Source organism: Mesoplodon bidens (genome assembly GCF_964165515.1).
Source record: "Mesoplodon bidens genome assembly, chromosome: 14".
NCBI lineage: Eukaryota > Metazoa > Chordata > Mammalia > Artiodactyla > Ziphiidae > Mesoplodon > Mesoplodon bidens.
In genome coordinates this window covers 27,678,039-27,693,119 of record NC_138170.1, presented here as the reverse complement: position 1 = coordinate 27,693,119, position 15,081 = coordinate 27,678,039, and the positions used below count along the sequence as shown (strand labels likewise).

The following is a 15,081-nucleotide window of genomic DNA, read 5'->3' as shown; positions in this document are numbered from 1 at the left end:
TTTTTTCTTTTTCGTTCTCCATGGTTTTAACAATGGGTCTTTACCTATGTTCTGCAGAAAGAGTTTGCTACCCACCCCACAGTGTCACAAAGTTTTTGGTCTACATGAGTGAAGGGTCCAAATTAGGGGTGGAGGGGGGGCTTCATGCCTTTCTCAGAGCAGTGGCAGATCCCATCCTCTATGCCTGTAACATCATTGATGGCTTTCTCTGATCTCTTACCCAGCTCCCAGTCTTTCTCATGAGCACTCAGTGGAGGTCCATGGAAAAGGACATATGAATGAGTTAAATTCCTCCTGGATCTTAGCTCCAACTAAGATATTACTGATCCACTAAGTCTTTAGTTGATTTCTTCTTTCTCACCTGTGTGATAGCTATGCCTTTCTTCTTTGCTCTGCCACAAATGAGGGAATCAGGGCATCCTGTCACTCTCTCCTGAGAGGGGCTAGTCTCAACTTGGATTTCCAGGTATTTGGTGACTCCATAACTCCAGCTCTCTAATGGGCTCCAGAAAAGTTTTCATTTTGTAGTTTATCTGTTTTGTTTGGGAAGAAGCAATACTCTTTCCAGCTTTCTATACTGTAGACATAAGTAGAAGTATCTCATAGCAATCAGCTTTAAAAAAAAAAAAGTGCTGTGCATATATTCACAAGGAAGAAAGACTAAAAAAAGAAAAAAAAGAAAAAAGAAAGAAATTCTCATATAGAAAGGGTGGTTATTAATGTGGTAGACTTTTGGGTCATTTAAATTTTTCTTCTATGTGCTATTCGATATCTCTCAAGTTCTTTACAGAGATCTAATTTTATAACTTAAAAAAAAGATCTGTGTGTGCATATACATATGTGTAGTCTATTTTTAAGTCAAGTGCAAATGATAGAACATTCTTTTTACCATAGAAATGCCATTTATTTGCTGTTTTTAAAATAAACTTTCAAATAAATTTTGTGTCCTCAGAATTCATACAATTACATATGTATTCAATATCTGCAATCTTTCTCAGTATCCTCTGTTCAATGTAAAAGACAAAATTCTTGCCAGGAAAAAAAAATTAAAGTTTGATTTAAGAGAATAATTATGCTTAAAGCTTCATAAGAACCTCTCTTTTTCTTATAAATTTATTTATTTATTTTTGGCTGCATTGGGTCTTTGTTGCTGTGCGCGGGCTTTCTCTATTTGTGGCGAGCGGGGGTTATTCTTTTTTTTTTTTTTTTTGGCGGTACGCGGGCCTCTCACTGTTGTGGCCTCTCCCGTTGCGGAGCACAGGCTCCGGACACGCAGGCTCAGCAGCCATGGCTCATGGGCCCAGCTGCTCCGCGGCATGTGGGATCTTCCCAGACCGGGGCATGAACCCGTGTCTCCTGCATCAGCAGGTGGACTCTCAACCACTGCACCACCAGGGAAGCCCGGGGGGTTATTCTTCATTACAGTGTGCAGGCTTCTCACTGCAGTGGCTTCTCTTGTTGTGGAGCACAGGTTCTAGGCACATGGGCTTCAGTAGTTGTGGCTCGCGGGCTCTATAGCACAGGCTCAGTAGTTGTGGCACATGGGCTTAGCTGTTCCATGGCATGTGGGATCTTCCCAGACCAGGGCTCAAACCTGTGCCCCCCACATTGGCAGGCGGATTCTTAACCACTGCGCCACCAGGGAAGTCCCCATAAGAATCTCAATACAATAGTTTTTCTTGTTTTGAGAGCCTTGTGTTTAAGAAAACTAACTGTTTTTATTCATATTATGTCTTACACCTCATAATATAATCACCCCACAGTGACAGCTACGACTGCCAAAGTGATTTCTGTCACTCCAGGTTATAATGTAAATGTAGCCCCAGAAATAAGATAAACAGCTATTGAAGAGTAAAAGGCATCTGTAAACCAACCCCCGCCAAACTGAATATTTTTTTAAACTGTCAATGTTAAACATATCAAAGGAGTTTTCAGACAAAAACTTAATATAGTTAAGCAGTAAAAAGACTTCTGAACAATTTACTCAGATTATCCCGTTACCATATTACCTTTCCTCCAAAAAAGGATAGAAGAAGTCATTATGCAATGAACTTGCAATAGTTTACATACAGTAACATACCAAAAAGTACCTTAGAGACCATTCTCTGGTACTAAGTAATTTGATGGTGGTCATTTGAAGGGTAAAGAAGTTTTAGTTTATAATTTCCAAAGATAATCTTATTTCCAAAAGAACATTTCTATGAAATCAATCTCATTTTCAGAGAAAAGAACTAATTAATTACACAAACCCCGTGTTTCATTTTTTTACTTAGTAAGAATGGCTATCATGCAAGTTACCAAAACTATTTTACAATTGTCTATTTTCAGAGTTGCGTGGCATACCATACATTCCACTCCCTTCTTTCTTTCCTTCTTTCTTTCCTGTTTCTTCCTTCCTTCCTTCCTTCCTTCCTTCCTTCCTTCCTCCCTTCCTCCCTCCCTCCCTTCCTTCCTTTAAAATTTACTAAGATGGGTGCAGAGGATATTGTGCTGAACAAAACTTAAAATGTTTCTACCCTTCAAGAGCCCTTTTCTTACATCCTCAATTTGTCTCAGACTTGGTTCTTATTTTGTTGCTGTATATTTTCATCACTTAATAATAATTGCACAGTTCCTCAATTACAGTAGGTACTCTTCTAAGACATGGATTTTCAGCATCTTAATGTCCTTACTACCAAGCACCATCTCACAAATAATAGATTACTCACAATGCGTGATGAATAAAACAAATAAATAAACAAAGGAGCTTATAGTCTAGCACACACAGAAACGCATAGATACAATAGAGCAATAAAATCTAAGATGAGCTATAATGACAGTATTCAGAGATTACCAAAGTGGCACAAAGGAGTCGGCAGATCAACTCCATTAGGGGTGGAAGTGGTCAAAAAGCTTCATTCAGCACATGATATTTAAATTGAATCTTGAAGGATGGTTAGAAGTGAGTCAGGAGCTTCAGAAGAGAAGAAATAATTTCAAGTAGAGAGAAAGTCATAAGCAAATTAAGAGAGATAAAAAATAGCATGTTATGATCAGAAAATAGCAAATAGGCTGGTATCACTGAAGCATGGGGTGACAGGGAAATTACCCTGAGATATGAATCTGGAAAAGGTACAGGGGACTAGGTCAAGGAATGGGGGAAGAGGCAGATAGACAAATATGTCAGGCTAGAGTATGCCGTGAGAAATCTCTGCAAAGGTGAGAAGAATAAAGTTAAATGATAAGATTTGATTTTAGAAAACTTACTCTAGGGGACATACAAAATAGAATAAGGAAAACAAAAGGACAGATGATTGGGAAAGTAAAGTTAGAGGTAAAAGAACAATTAGGAGACGACTTAAATAGTCCAAGACAAATATGACTACAACATGAATTAAAGCAGCCATACCGGGAAGAGAAAACTTTAAAGAAAAAAAAAAAAAAAACTGAAAAAAAGAAATCGATGTAATTTTGTCCTCAATTAGATTTAGAGAGGTTCATTTACAAATGAGTACTGCCCTCATTTGATAAATGGTAATAATTAGTGCTTACCTCAAAGAAATATTATAAATTCCTGAGATAATGCATGTAAAATACTTTATAATATGACTGCCAAAGAATAAGGTTTATAAACATGGCAGTAATTATTTTGTTGATGCTGATGCTGATTGGATTTGAATCCTGGCTTGAATACTTACTCCCTGTGTGACCTTCATGAAGTTACTTAATCTCCCTTTCCCTCACATTCCTCCTCTGTAACAATGGAGTATGCTCCCTAGTACCTCATAGATAAGTACTATTTTGAGTTTTATAGATGTAATAACATATTCATGAAGGGTTTATAAAAATTTAGACCAATATCTGAAACTTTATTTTTAAGTAAAATAGTTATTAATAGAAAATAGGAGTTGAAAATGATTCTCAGATTTCCAATATGGGCGAACGGTGATACTGACTGAGAGGAGGAGGCTTCTTTAAAAAGCCAATCATTCTCCTTCAAATTCTTTAAGATGAATTAAGTGTTCTTCTCAGTGTTTTGCAAGCACACTATACATATTACAACACTCACCATGGTATATTTTAACTGTCTATTTTCATGTCTATTATCCTCAGTAAATACTGATGATATCTAAGGGCAAAAAACTGTCTGTTAATCCTGCATCCCCAAAAAGCAGGATGCATCTGGTATATAAATAGGCTCAATATATGTTAGTGAAATAATTAAACGTAAAGGAGATATGAATTCCTTTAACAAGTCCAGAGAATATTTGGAAAGAATGGTATTTCCAAAGAATTTTACATGCTACTCCCCTACGGGCCTTAAAATTTCATCAAATAGAATGTAAAAACTAGTATATTATACTACTCTTTTCTAGTGAATTCTCACTAGATAGAAAGTGTTGAAATGCAAATCTGTAAAGAAAATAGCAGAGAATAAAGTAAATAATATAAACAAAAAGAAATTATTCAAGAGTTTCCAACTTTCCCTTTCACCATGACCATATAAATATAGCAGTGCCACACTGTAAAGGGCTAATATTAAGACTTTCAAAATAAGAGCTAAGGGAACATCAAAAGTATTCCAGAATATTTATGTATATGGAGCCATAATCTCACTATCTGTTGTATTTCCATTGTTTCATACTATACCTTAGATGAAGATCTTCTGAAAACTTCAGACAGGCGTAGATAAATTCTTTAATTTGGTTGTAAACTTTTGGCACAAATTCAGAGAATGGAAACTTTTTTGGAAATGGTTGCTGTAAAAGCAAGAATTAATGAAAGCCAAGTCACAAACCAACATACATTGAAAATACTTATAAATTAATTAAAATGCAAAGGAAATTTTCTTGCATACTGTGAACTGCCTGCTTAACAACCTCAAATTAAAAAAAAATATTTTTGAAAGTTTTCTGATACTGAAAAGAATAAGATTAAATTAAATAAACAATTCAAATGTCCTCCAAAACCTGATAAATAAATTGTGAGACATATTCAGCAATAAAAAATAATGAGTTACTGATACATGCAACAACTTAGATGAATCTCAAAAGCATTATGTTCAGTGAAAGAAGCCAGTCTCAAAAGGTTACATACTATATGATTCCATTTATAAGGCATTCTAGAAAAGGCAAAAGTGATGGATAGCAACAAGACTGGTGGTTGGCAAAGGCTGGGGGTTAGAAGAGGAACTGATTAAGAAGGTGTAGCATGAGGGAATTTTTTGGAATCATGGAACTGTTCTGTATCATTATTGTAGTAGTACATACAAGACTCAATGCACTGTCAAAATCAATACAGTTATATAGCATGGTAAATTCTACTGTATGTTTTGGGGATAAAATGTCCTAAAAGTATAATAAAAGCAAGTATTTGAAAGTGTAAGCCAAAATGGAACACTTCCAGAAATCCCCCAAACACTTCAGAGGTGACAATACCCCAAAGCCATTTACTGATTCCCCAAACAGGAACTTCTGCTCTTCTAAGCCCTTCTAAGCCCAAAAATCATCCTTTGAGGGTGTTTTAGATTTCTAACCCATTGAGTTAGAAGTTATGCCTTTAATGAGACTGATACAAAGAAAGCTTTAAGGGGATGCCAAATCAGAGAAGTTTATTTTAAAGTGTTCCTTACCTTTTCCAGCTCTGTATCTTGGAATGGGAATTGTCCTACCACCTTTTTATATATCTCCTCACTTGTTACTGGTATAGGACTGTAGTTGTCAGAATCAAGTATGTTTCTATAAAGAAAATAAAAGAAGAAAGGAAGGGAGGAGGGAAAAAGGAAAGAAGGGTTAGTTAATCACTATAGTGATACAAATCATTTTCAGGTGAGCTCCAAGAGTTGTATATCCACCACAACCCAAAATAAATGTTTCCCAGTCCCTAATCTATTCCTTTTATAATACAGCTATTTGGTCTCAGGTAAGGACATCTTTAAAAAAAAAAAAAAAAGACGGAAGGAAAATTACATTCTAAAACAAATGGAAAACAATTATAAACATGACCTCATAGTATTTGAGATTTACAGGTCAGACAGAAAATTTTCAGTTCAACATGTTGAAACCTTAAGGCAAGTGAGAAGTAAATAATAAAAGAATGTGAGCTCTGGAGAAGGCAAAGAGGTTTTATTTGCTTTTTTTTTTAAAAAAAAAAGACAGTTTTGATTATGTTCTTTAATTCTGTACTAGATCTAACTTTCAAAACTGGCAGATGAGGAGAAGCAAGTTCTATAATAAATCCAAATTATGTTCATTTACCTCATCTACTGCTCTATATTAAGAATGACTTTTTCTTCATCCACAGGTTTTGCCTCCTTAACTGGACTGGGGGTTCTCTAAAAGCAGAGACCATACTACCAAAATCAAAAAAGAAATTTACTGAAAGCATCAGATCAGATGCTGGTAAAACCATGGATATATCATGTTACTAATTTTCAAGAGATAATCCTCCTCTAAGTAAAACTGTATCATTAATAAACTGGGCTTTTAGAAACACAAATGTTTATATTAATATATAAATGAGTTGCACTACATGATTATCAGAGACATGTTCATAAAATGTGAAGAGTAAGATTAAAGGGACAATGTAATATCTTAAAGCTATACGAACCTGAAAGTAGAATAAGCTGATCTGGGGAAGAGGTCTTACAGTAAGCAGAAAGATCACTTTAAGGAGTAAAGTTTCAAAAGGAGAAGAAACAAGTGAGCTGACATGAGTTGTATGCCAGGAAAACAGTGCAAGGAAACATTTGTAAGTGGAGGTGTAATACAATAATTTTCTTATTGTTGTATGCATGTTGCAGTAACTATTTAAATAATATGCTTCAAATACTGGATTGTAATAGATCTCTTCTCTGGGTATAAGAGAAGAAAGAAGATGAGGAATCACATGAGTGAGTCTTCAAAAAAGTTCCAAAAAAACTAAATTACTCGAAACGGCTCAAAAGCCACTACCTTACAAGTGAGACACAGACTGGGCATGATCCTCAAAGAGAAAATCAAAAAACAGATTAAGACACAAAGTGATATGGTTGGTATGAACCAAGGTATATGACATTCATTCAAGGAAACAAAAAAGCCAAAATGGGATCTGGGGACTCCTCACATAGTAGGTACTAATATACTGAGACTGGATATCTCAGGAACTTTATTTGGGACACCACTACACCTTACTTGAATTCTTAATCATAACTGGGATCAGAGCTAGAAAAAATAAGCCACATATACTTGTTGCTTATTACATCTGAAAAACCTTATGTATAAAGACATGTGTACACACATGCATGCACACACTTGCGTGCGCACACACACACAACTATAGGCAACTTCTCACCTGAAAATACCTGACCACTTCTTTAGCAAAGTTTCACTATATTGATCTCTGATTTCTAACAGCATGTCAAAAAGCTGATTTACAGGAAAACCATACACCTGAAACAAAATAAGAAAACAGCTTCATTTCATAAGGTGATTTTTTTAAGCAATATGAGAGATTAGGCACTGAAAGATATTTTTGTTCTTTGGCCAACAATTTAAATAAAACCATGATAAGAAAAAGCTTTCATTCCCACCTAATATCTAGTGTTCACTCTTAAGAATTAAAAGATATATACCAATATAAGCTAGTCAGAAAAAAATTAAAAGATGAACATTAAAATTAATATATACTGGGTATAAATGTCAGCTAAGTTTTCCCTACAACTCCTTCTGTAACTCTTAGCAACCTTCAGGAATAGAGAGAGAAAATGAGAATGCTACCAATCTCACCCACTTCTAATGCTATTCTATTGGATATAATATGTGGTTCATTATTTAAAACAAGAGTTAAGAAACTCCAAAATCACTCAGACATTAGATCTGAATTAAGGACATTTTGAAGAACTACGGTAGTGAGTTCCATTAATTGATTTGCTTTGAGAAAAAAAGGGGGATGAGAACAATTTATGAGAACATAAACGGTCAAGGTGATGACCAAGAAATGCTACAAAGATATAAAAAGATCTAGCTCTAGGGAAAGAAGAAACACAACTAAAAACTAAAAGTTACTTACTCAAGCTTAGATAGACAATGAAAAGATTTAGAGCTGATGAAACACTCATCTAGATAAGTCTGTGTAAACATAAACCACAAACCTGAAGTGTGTCAGCAAAAAGCACAATGAGGTTCTTCAAATCTAACACGAGGTTTGGATCAGAGCAGTAAGACTAAAGGAAATAAAAGACAATGAGGAAAAACACCTTTATTAAAAATAAAAGTAAATTTTGATTTACTCAATTGCTTAATGCTGCACCTGGTAAAGGCTCTCTGGAAAACCTTCCTGGTTTAAAGTAACACCAGATTCAGCCAGGGAAGAGTGAGTAAAGACTCCAATAATCCATGATCTACATTTTTAATACTTGGAAATTTAAAAACACACTTCTAAATAACTGTTTGGTTAAAGGAGAAAGCAAAATTGATATTGCAGATTATTTTAAAATGAACAGCAATGAAATATTCATATCAAAACCTATGGAATGCAGCTAACGCCATTTTAAAAACAAATTACATCTTTATATGTGAACATTAGAAAACATAAAAGATTTAAAATAAACAAACTAAGCACTCAACTCATGAAGCTAGGCAAAAAAAGCCAAAATAAACCATAAATAAGTGAGAGAACAAAACTGATAAAATAAAAAGCAGACATTAATGACATAAAGAAGACATGAAAGATTTGATCAATGAAACCAAAAGCTCAAGTTAAACATAAAATCAATAAAATAGACAAATCACAGTAAAGTCCAATTAGACAACAAAGAGAAAACAAAACTAAACAATACAAAGAATACAAAACCAAACATAAATACAGAGGAAAATACAAATTACAAATAAAGTCCATGTATAATCTCTTATCAACAAATTTGAAAGCTGAAATGACATGCAAGATACCTTCTGTGGGCAAGCTACAGAGATGTATATGGCACTATTTTTCAGTGACTTTGATATTCAAATTCTCTTAATTATAGTTTGATTACTTGCCCTCTACTTAATTGCTCAGTTCCTGAAGGACTGTTGAATTCTCCCACAATGGTGTGGTCCCTTGGTTTCTCTTCCTACTACTTAAACAATTTTTGTTTATTTACATACTGATGCTTGCTTGTCCCCAGTAAATGGGTTATTGTCTTTTTGGTGGGTTAAAAATAATATCAAAACAAGTGTTCCTCTCTTCTCCCATTTAATGGGTCTTTAACTTCAATCCAATTTTCTTGAAGAATATTGTCCTTTTTGCTCCCCATTCTTTATTTTCAATCTTTCTGTGTAATCTTAATGTATGAATCTCTCTTAGTAACCAAACTATAACACTTTCCAACTCTGGCATTTCTCATGAATACTTACATATCTGGACCTATTCTAGCCATCTTATTTTAAGTTTTCTATTTTCAATGATTTCTTCTTTCTTTTTTGTTTCCTTTCCTGTGTTTCACTGGATCAGTGTTTTCAAATTATCTTATACTGGTTATTAATAAGTTATATACTTTCTGCCCACTGTTTATTTGAAATAATCTGGTGTTTTCATCTAAAAAATGTTTTAAACATTAAGCCTCTCCTCTTTTAGGGATTCTTAATAGCATAAACTTTACAAATAATCAAACAATCAGTTATTTAGATTTATCTATGAGTTTTACTCTCATTTTTGCACACGTTTATTTACTCCCATCCCATCTTGTATCTAGAATTTCTTTTTCCTTTTTGGTAAAACACCAGTAAGACAGGATGGGTGAAAAGTAAACTTTGAACCCTCATGTGTTTGGAAATGCCTTTCTTTTGCACTCAAACTAAAATACACAATTTCAGATGTGAGAAAACTGTCTGCCCTAATTTACCCTGCCTGACCAAAAAAAACTGCATCCTTTCAACTGTAATAATCTAGTCTTTCTTTAATGCAGGGAAATTTCCCTCTTTTATTTAATTATTTAAGTCCCCTGCTTTGTGACTGTACTTTCTTTCTAAATCCCTATTAGATACAACCAAAAATCTACATCAATTATCCATGTTCCTTAACTTTCTATTCATATTTTCCACCTCTTTGTGTCTTCACTCTGTATTTTGGGATATCTATTTGATTTTGTCTTCTTGATCACAGAATGATGTGCAGTTTTATCTATTTAATCTTTGAATTAAATTTCTCTATTATGGTAGTCATAAATTTCCAAGAAAGCAATGTTTATCTTTGATTTCTATCCTTCTGTGGCTTGCTTCCTTCCTTTTCCTCCTTACCACGTTTTTTAAAATTGTGAATATAGTATACATAAAGAAAATAATAAATAAAACCTATATGTACAATTTCACCAGGCAAACAAAACTAAATAGCACCAGCGTGCCAGAAGCTCCAAAACAACTTCTTTCCTCTGCACTCAGGAAAACATTATCATGACATTTATTTATGACATAATTTTTATTTATGATATCATTATTTATGATAATCATTTCCATGTCTTTCCTTCATGTTTTTGCTTCTTTGTATTTTGTAACTTAATAAACTTTATTTTTTAGAGCAGTTTTGCATTTACAGATAAACTGAGCAGAAAGTACAGAGTTCCCATATATCCCTTCACACAGAAATTCATGCACAGATTCCCTTATTATAACATCTTGCATTAGTGTGGTAACATTTGGTACAGTTGATGAATCAACACTGACACACTGTTATTAACTGAAGTCCACAGCTTACATTAGAGTTTACTCTTTGTGTTATATAATCTATGGGTTTTAACATATGTATAATGACATATTCCACCATTACAATATCGTAGATAATAGTTTCACTGCTCTAAAAATTCCCTGTCTTCCACTTATTCGTCCCTCCATCCCTCTCCCAAACCCTGGCAACCCTGATCTTTTTACTGTCTCCATAATTTTGCCTTGTCCAGAATGTCATAGAGTTGGAATCATATGAGTATATAGCCTTCTCAGATTGGGTTCTTTTACTTAGCAATATGCATTTAACTTTCCTCCACGTCTTTTTGTGGACTGACAGAGCATTTCCTTTTTGCCACTGAATAAATATTCAATTATAAGAATGTACCAGAGTCTATCCATTCACCTACTAAAGGACATCTTGGTTGCTTCCAGGTTTTGGCTATTATGAATAAGCTGTTATAAACATGAGTGGGCAGGTTTCTGTGTTAACATAAGTTTTCAACTCATTTGGCAAATACCTAGAGTGTACTTGCTGGATCATATAATAAGAGTATGTTTCATTTTGTAGAAACTGCCAAACTCTCTTCTAAGCTAGCTGTACCATTTTCCATTCCCATCAACAATGAGAGTTCCTGCTGTTCCACATTCTCTTCAGCATTTGGTGTTGTCAGTGTTTTAGCCATTCTAATGGGTGTGTGGTGGTAGCTCATTGTTGTTTAATTTGTAACTCCCCGAGGACATATGTTGTCCAGCATCTTTTGTATGCTTTCCTGCCATTTGAATATTTCTTTGGTGAGGTATCTGTTCAGAACTTTTGCCTGTTTTTTAATTGGGCCCGTTTCTTAATTTTTTCTTACTGTTGAGTGCTAAGAGTTCTCTATATATTTTCAGTACCATACCTTTATCACATATGCCTGTCAGTTCATTCTCTTAATTTCATTGCTTTGTAACCATCTAAATACTCAGTCTTACTCAATATTTTCTTTCTCAATATTATGTAAGTGGAAAATATTATGTAAGTGGAAAAAATCTGTATGTATAAATTTCTGTCTTGCTTTTATAATTCAACATTATACTTGTGAAATTCATCCATGCTACTGTATATAGCTATAGTGTGGGCATTTTCATGCTGTATAATATTCCATGTTAGGAGTTTAACCCAGATTGTTCATTTTATTACCAATGGACATTTAAGTCATTTATAATTTTGAAAATTCAACAATGCTGGAATGAATATTCTTGCATGTGTATTATGGTGCATTAGGGCAAGTTTCTCAAGGGAATATAGTTAGGAAAAGAATTTCTGGTTCATGAGGATCTTCGATTTTAAAAGATGATGCTAATTTTTTTCAAAGGGGTTCTGAATACTTCATATCCTTATCAACAATTGTTATTAATTCTTACATAATGTTATCTCATTTGTTTTTTGTTTGTTTGTTTTTTTTTTTTTCGGTACGCGGGCTTCTCACTGCTGTGGCCTCTCCCGTTGCGGAGCACAGGCTCCGGATGCGCAGGCTCAGTGGCCATGGCTCACGAGCCCAGCCGCTCCGCGGCATGTGGGATCTTCCCAGACCGGGGCACGAACCCGCGTCCCCTGCATCGGCAGGCGGACTCGCAACCACTGCGCCACCAGGGAAGCCCTCTCATTTGGTTTTAATTTGCATTTCAATGATGCACTAAAGTTGAGCACCTTTCACAGTTTCTCAGCCAAGTGAAGTACCTGTTTAAATCTTTTGCTTGTTTTTTCTATTGAGATGTCTGTCTCTATTATCATGATGAATAGTGAAATTTTTATATGTTTTGCTGATTTTGTGTTGAAAACATCATTTCTCATCATATAGCTTATTTTATCTACTATCTTTCATTTTTTTGGTTTTTTTCTTACAGCATTAATGCAGCTTAATATTTAACGTATGAATCTTTTCCTTTATGGTTAGTGCCTTTGGTATTTTAGTTAGGAATTCCTTCTCTAACCTGAATCATAAAGATATTCTCTTCTACTATCTTCTAAAAGATTTATGGCCTTACATTTTACATTTTGTTATATTATCAACCTGAAACTCATTTTTTGGTATATTATTTCCCCATACTGATAGTCAATTGTCCCAGTACTATTCATTGAAATGTCTGTCCTCTACCCACTGACTTGCAATACTATCTCTTTTATAAATATCAAAGATCTTTTTTGGAGGCCCTATATTCTGTTTCATTATCTATCCAATGACAGTACCGGAGTGTCTGGTACTCATTTAATAAGATTTCTAAATTGTCTTGATATCCAGTAGAGAAAACCCACCTACCTTATCTCAGTCTTAAGGAGTATCTTAGCTGTTCCTGGCTTTTGTACTGGCTTAAGACCATAATTCAAAAAGAGTCATGTACCAACATGTTCATTGCAGCTCTATTTACAATAGCCAGAAGATGGAAACAACCTAAGTGTCCATCATTGGATGAATGGATAAAGAAGATGTGGCACATATACACAATGGAATATTACTCAGCCATAAAAAGAAATGAAATTGAGTTATTTGTAGTGAGGTGGATGGACCTAGAGTCTGTCATACAGAGTGAAGTAAGTCAGAAAGAGAAAGACAAATACCGTATGTTAACACATATATATGGAATCTAAGAAAAAAAAAAGGTCATGAAGAACCTAGGGGTAAGACAGGAATAAAGACACAGACCTACTAGAGAATGGACTTGAGGATATGGGGAGAGGGAAGGGTAAGCTGTGACAAAGCGAGAGAGTGGCATGGACATATATACACTACCAAACGTAAAACAGATAGCTAGTGGGAAGCAGCCGCATAGCACAGGGAGATCAGCTTGGTGCTTTGTGATCACCTAGAGGGGTGGGATGGGGAGGGTGGGAGGGAGGGAGACGCAAGAGGGAAGAGATATGGGAACATATGTATACGTATAACTTTGATTCACTCTGATTCATTGTTATAAAGCAGAAACTAACACACCATTGTAAAGCAATTACACTCCAATTAAGATGTAAAAATATATATATATTACAATCAGATTGCAAAGGTACTCATCCTCCCAAAAATAAGATTATTGAGATTTTGGCTGCCACTGAATTAAATTTATACATCAATTTTAAGAGAACACATATCTACAATAATAACCCTTCCAATCAATGAACATGCTATTTCAATTTTATTTAGGTCCTCTTTAATTCCTTTTCGTCTCTCAAAAACATTTTAGAATTTTCTCCATGGAGGTTTGAACACATTTTACTAGACATATTTCTACTACTTTTAATGTATGCTATTATATCTTTTATCTTTTAAAAATTTTAACTTTTCAACTTTTATTCCTGGTTTATAAAATGACAATTGATTTTGCATAATGATTTTGTATCAGGGAACATGCTAACCTCTTCCATTAATTGTAATAAATTTTCTGTAAATTCTTTGAATTTTCAATGTACAAAAATATATCATCTGCAAAAATGACAATTTTGTTTCTTCCTTTCAAAGGTGTATTTTTTAATTTATTTATGTTTCTATCTTTACAACACTAAGTACGACTTCAAATACAATACAAAATAGGAGTGATGGTAATTAAATATGATACTTATTATAGGTTTTTGAGGATAGATTTTTATCAGTTTAAAGAAATTCTCTTATGTTTTCAATTTACTATGAGATCTTACCAGGAATTTATGGTGTGTTTTATTAAATGCTTTTCTGTATCTATTGAAATGATTACATAATTTTTTGTCCTTTAATCTATTAATTCATTATAATAATAGACTTTGTAATATTGAACTAAGCTTGCATTTGCTATGATAAACTCAACATATTAATGTTCTTTGTAAACTGCTGAATTCTGTTTTCTAATATTTTATTTAAGATTTCTGATCTATATTTATGAATGAGCCTGTATATTTATGAGTTTATGAGTTCCTGTACTATCCTCATCTGGCTTCATTATCAAGATTACACAAACCTCATAAAATGAGTTGGTGTTTCCTCTTTTCTATTCTCCAAGAGTTTATGTAAGATAGGAATTCAAGAAAAAACTCCCTAGACCTGAAGATTTCTTTAAGGGAAGAATTTTGACTGCTTTTTTATTTACTTCTGATTCAATCTTAACCTGAAAAGAATAGTTCTTTCCAGCTTAATGTTGGAGAGGGCACCATATTAGACTCTCCATCCCAGATAGGCCCCAGAGACTATCAAATCTGAGTACAAATTGCCTGGACTAACAAGTAACCTCAAGGCAAATGCAGCTTAAGTGTTTAAGTCTATCTTTCTGGACCTCTGTACTCTCAATCTCCCCTGGATTTGGCCTGGTAATTCCTTAATAACCTTACTAAGCATTCTAGACTTAAACAACATCTTATATGCAGTACATAAAGCACTTTTAGTTGTTTCAAGCTGAACAGCTACTATGAATGACCTAGCTTCCT

At 34.2% G+C, this 15,081-nt stretch overlaps 1 protein-coding gene across 4 annotated transcripts in view; it reads right to left on the bottom strand.

Annotated features, from left to right (window-relative positions):
- The window catches only part of EXOC6B (exocyst complex component 6B), a 722,789-nt gene that overhangs the window by 331,288 nt on the left and 376,420 nt on the right, over positions 1-15,081 (bottom strand). For all 4 annotated transcript variants that reach the window (XM_081253931.1, XM_081253933.1, XM_081253934.1 and 1 more), the window contains exons 12-15: positions 8,111-8,182; positions 7,312-7,409; positions 5,612-5,717; positions 4,630-4,739 (exon numbers count right to left, since the gene is read on the bottom strand). In XM_081253931.1, coding sequence (XP_081110057.1) covers positions 4,630-4,739; positions 5,612-5,717; positions 7,312-7,409; positions 8,111-8,182 — 386 coding nt within the window. The remainder of the gene's footprint in view (positions 1-4,629; positions 4,740-5,611; positions 5,718-7,311; positions 7,410-8,110; positions 8,183-15,081) is intronic.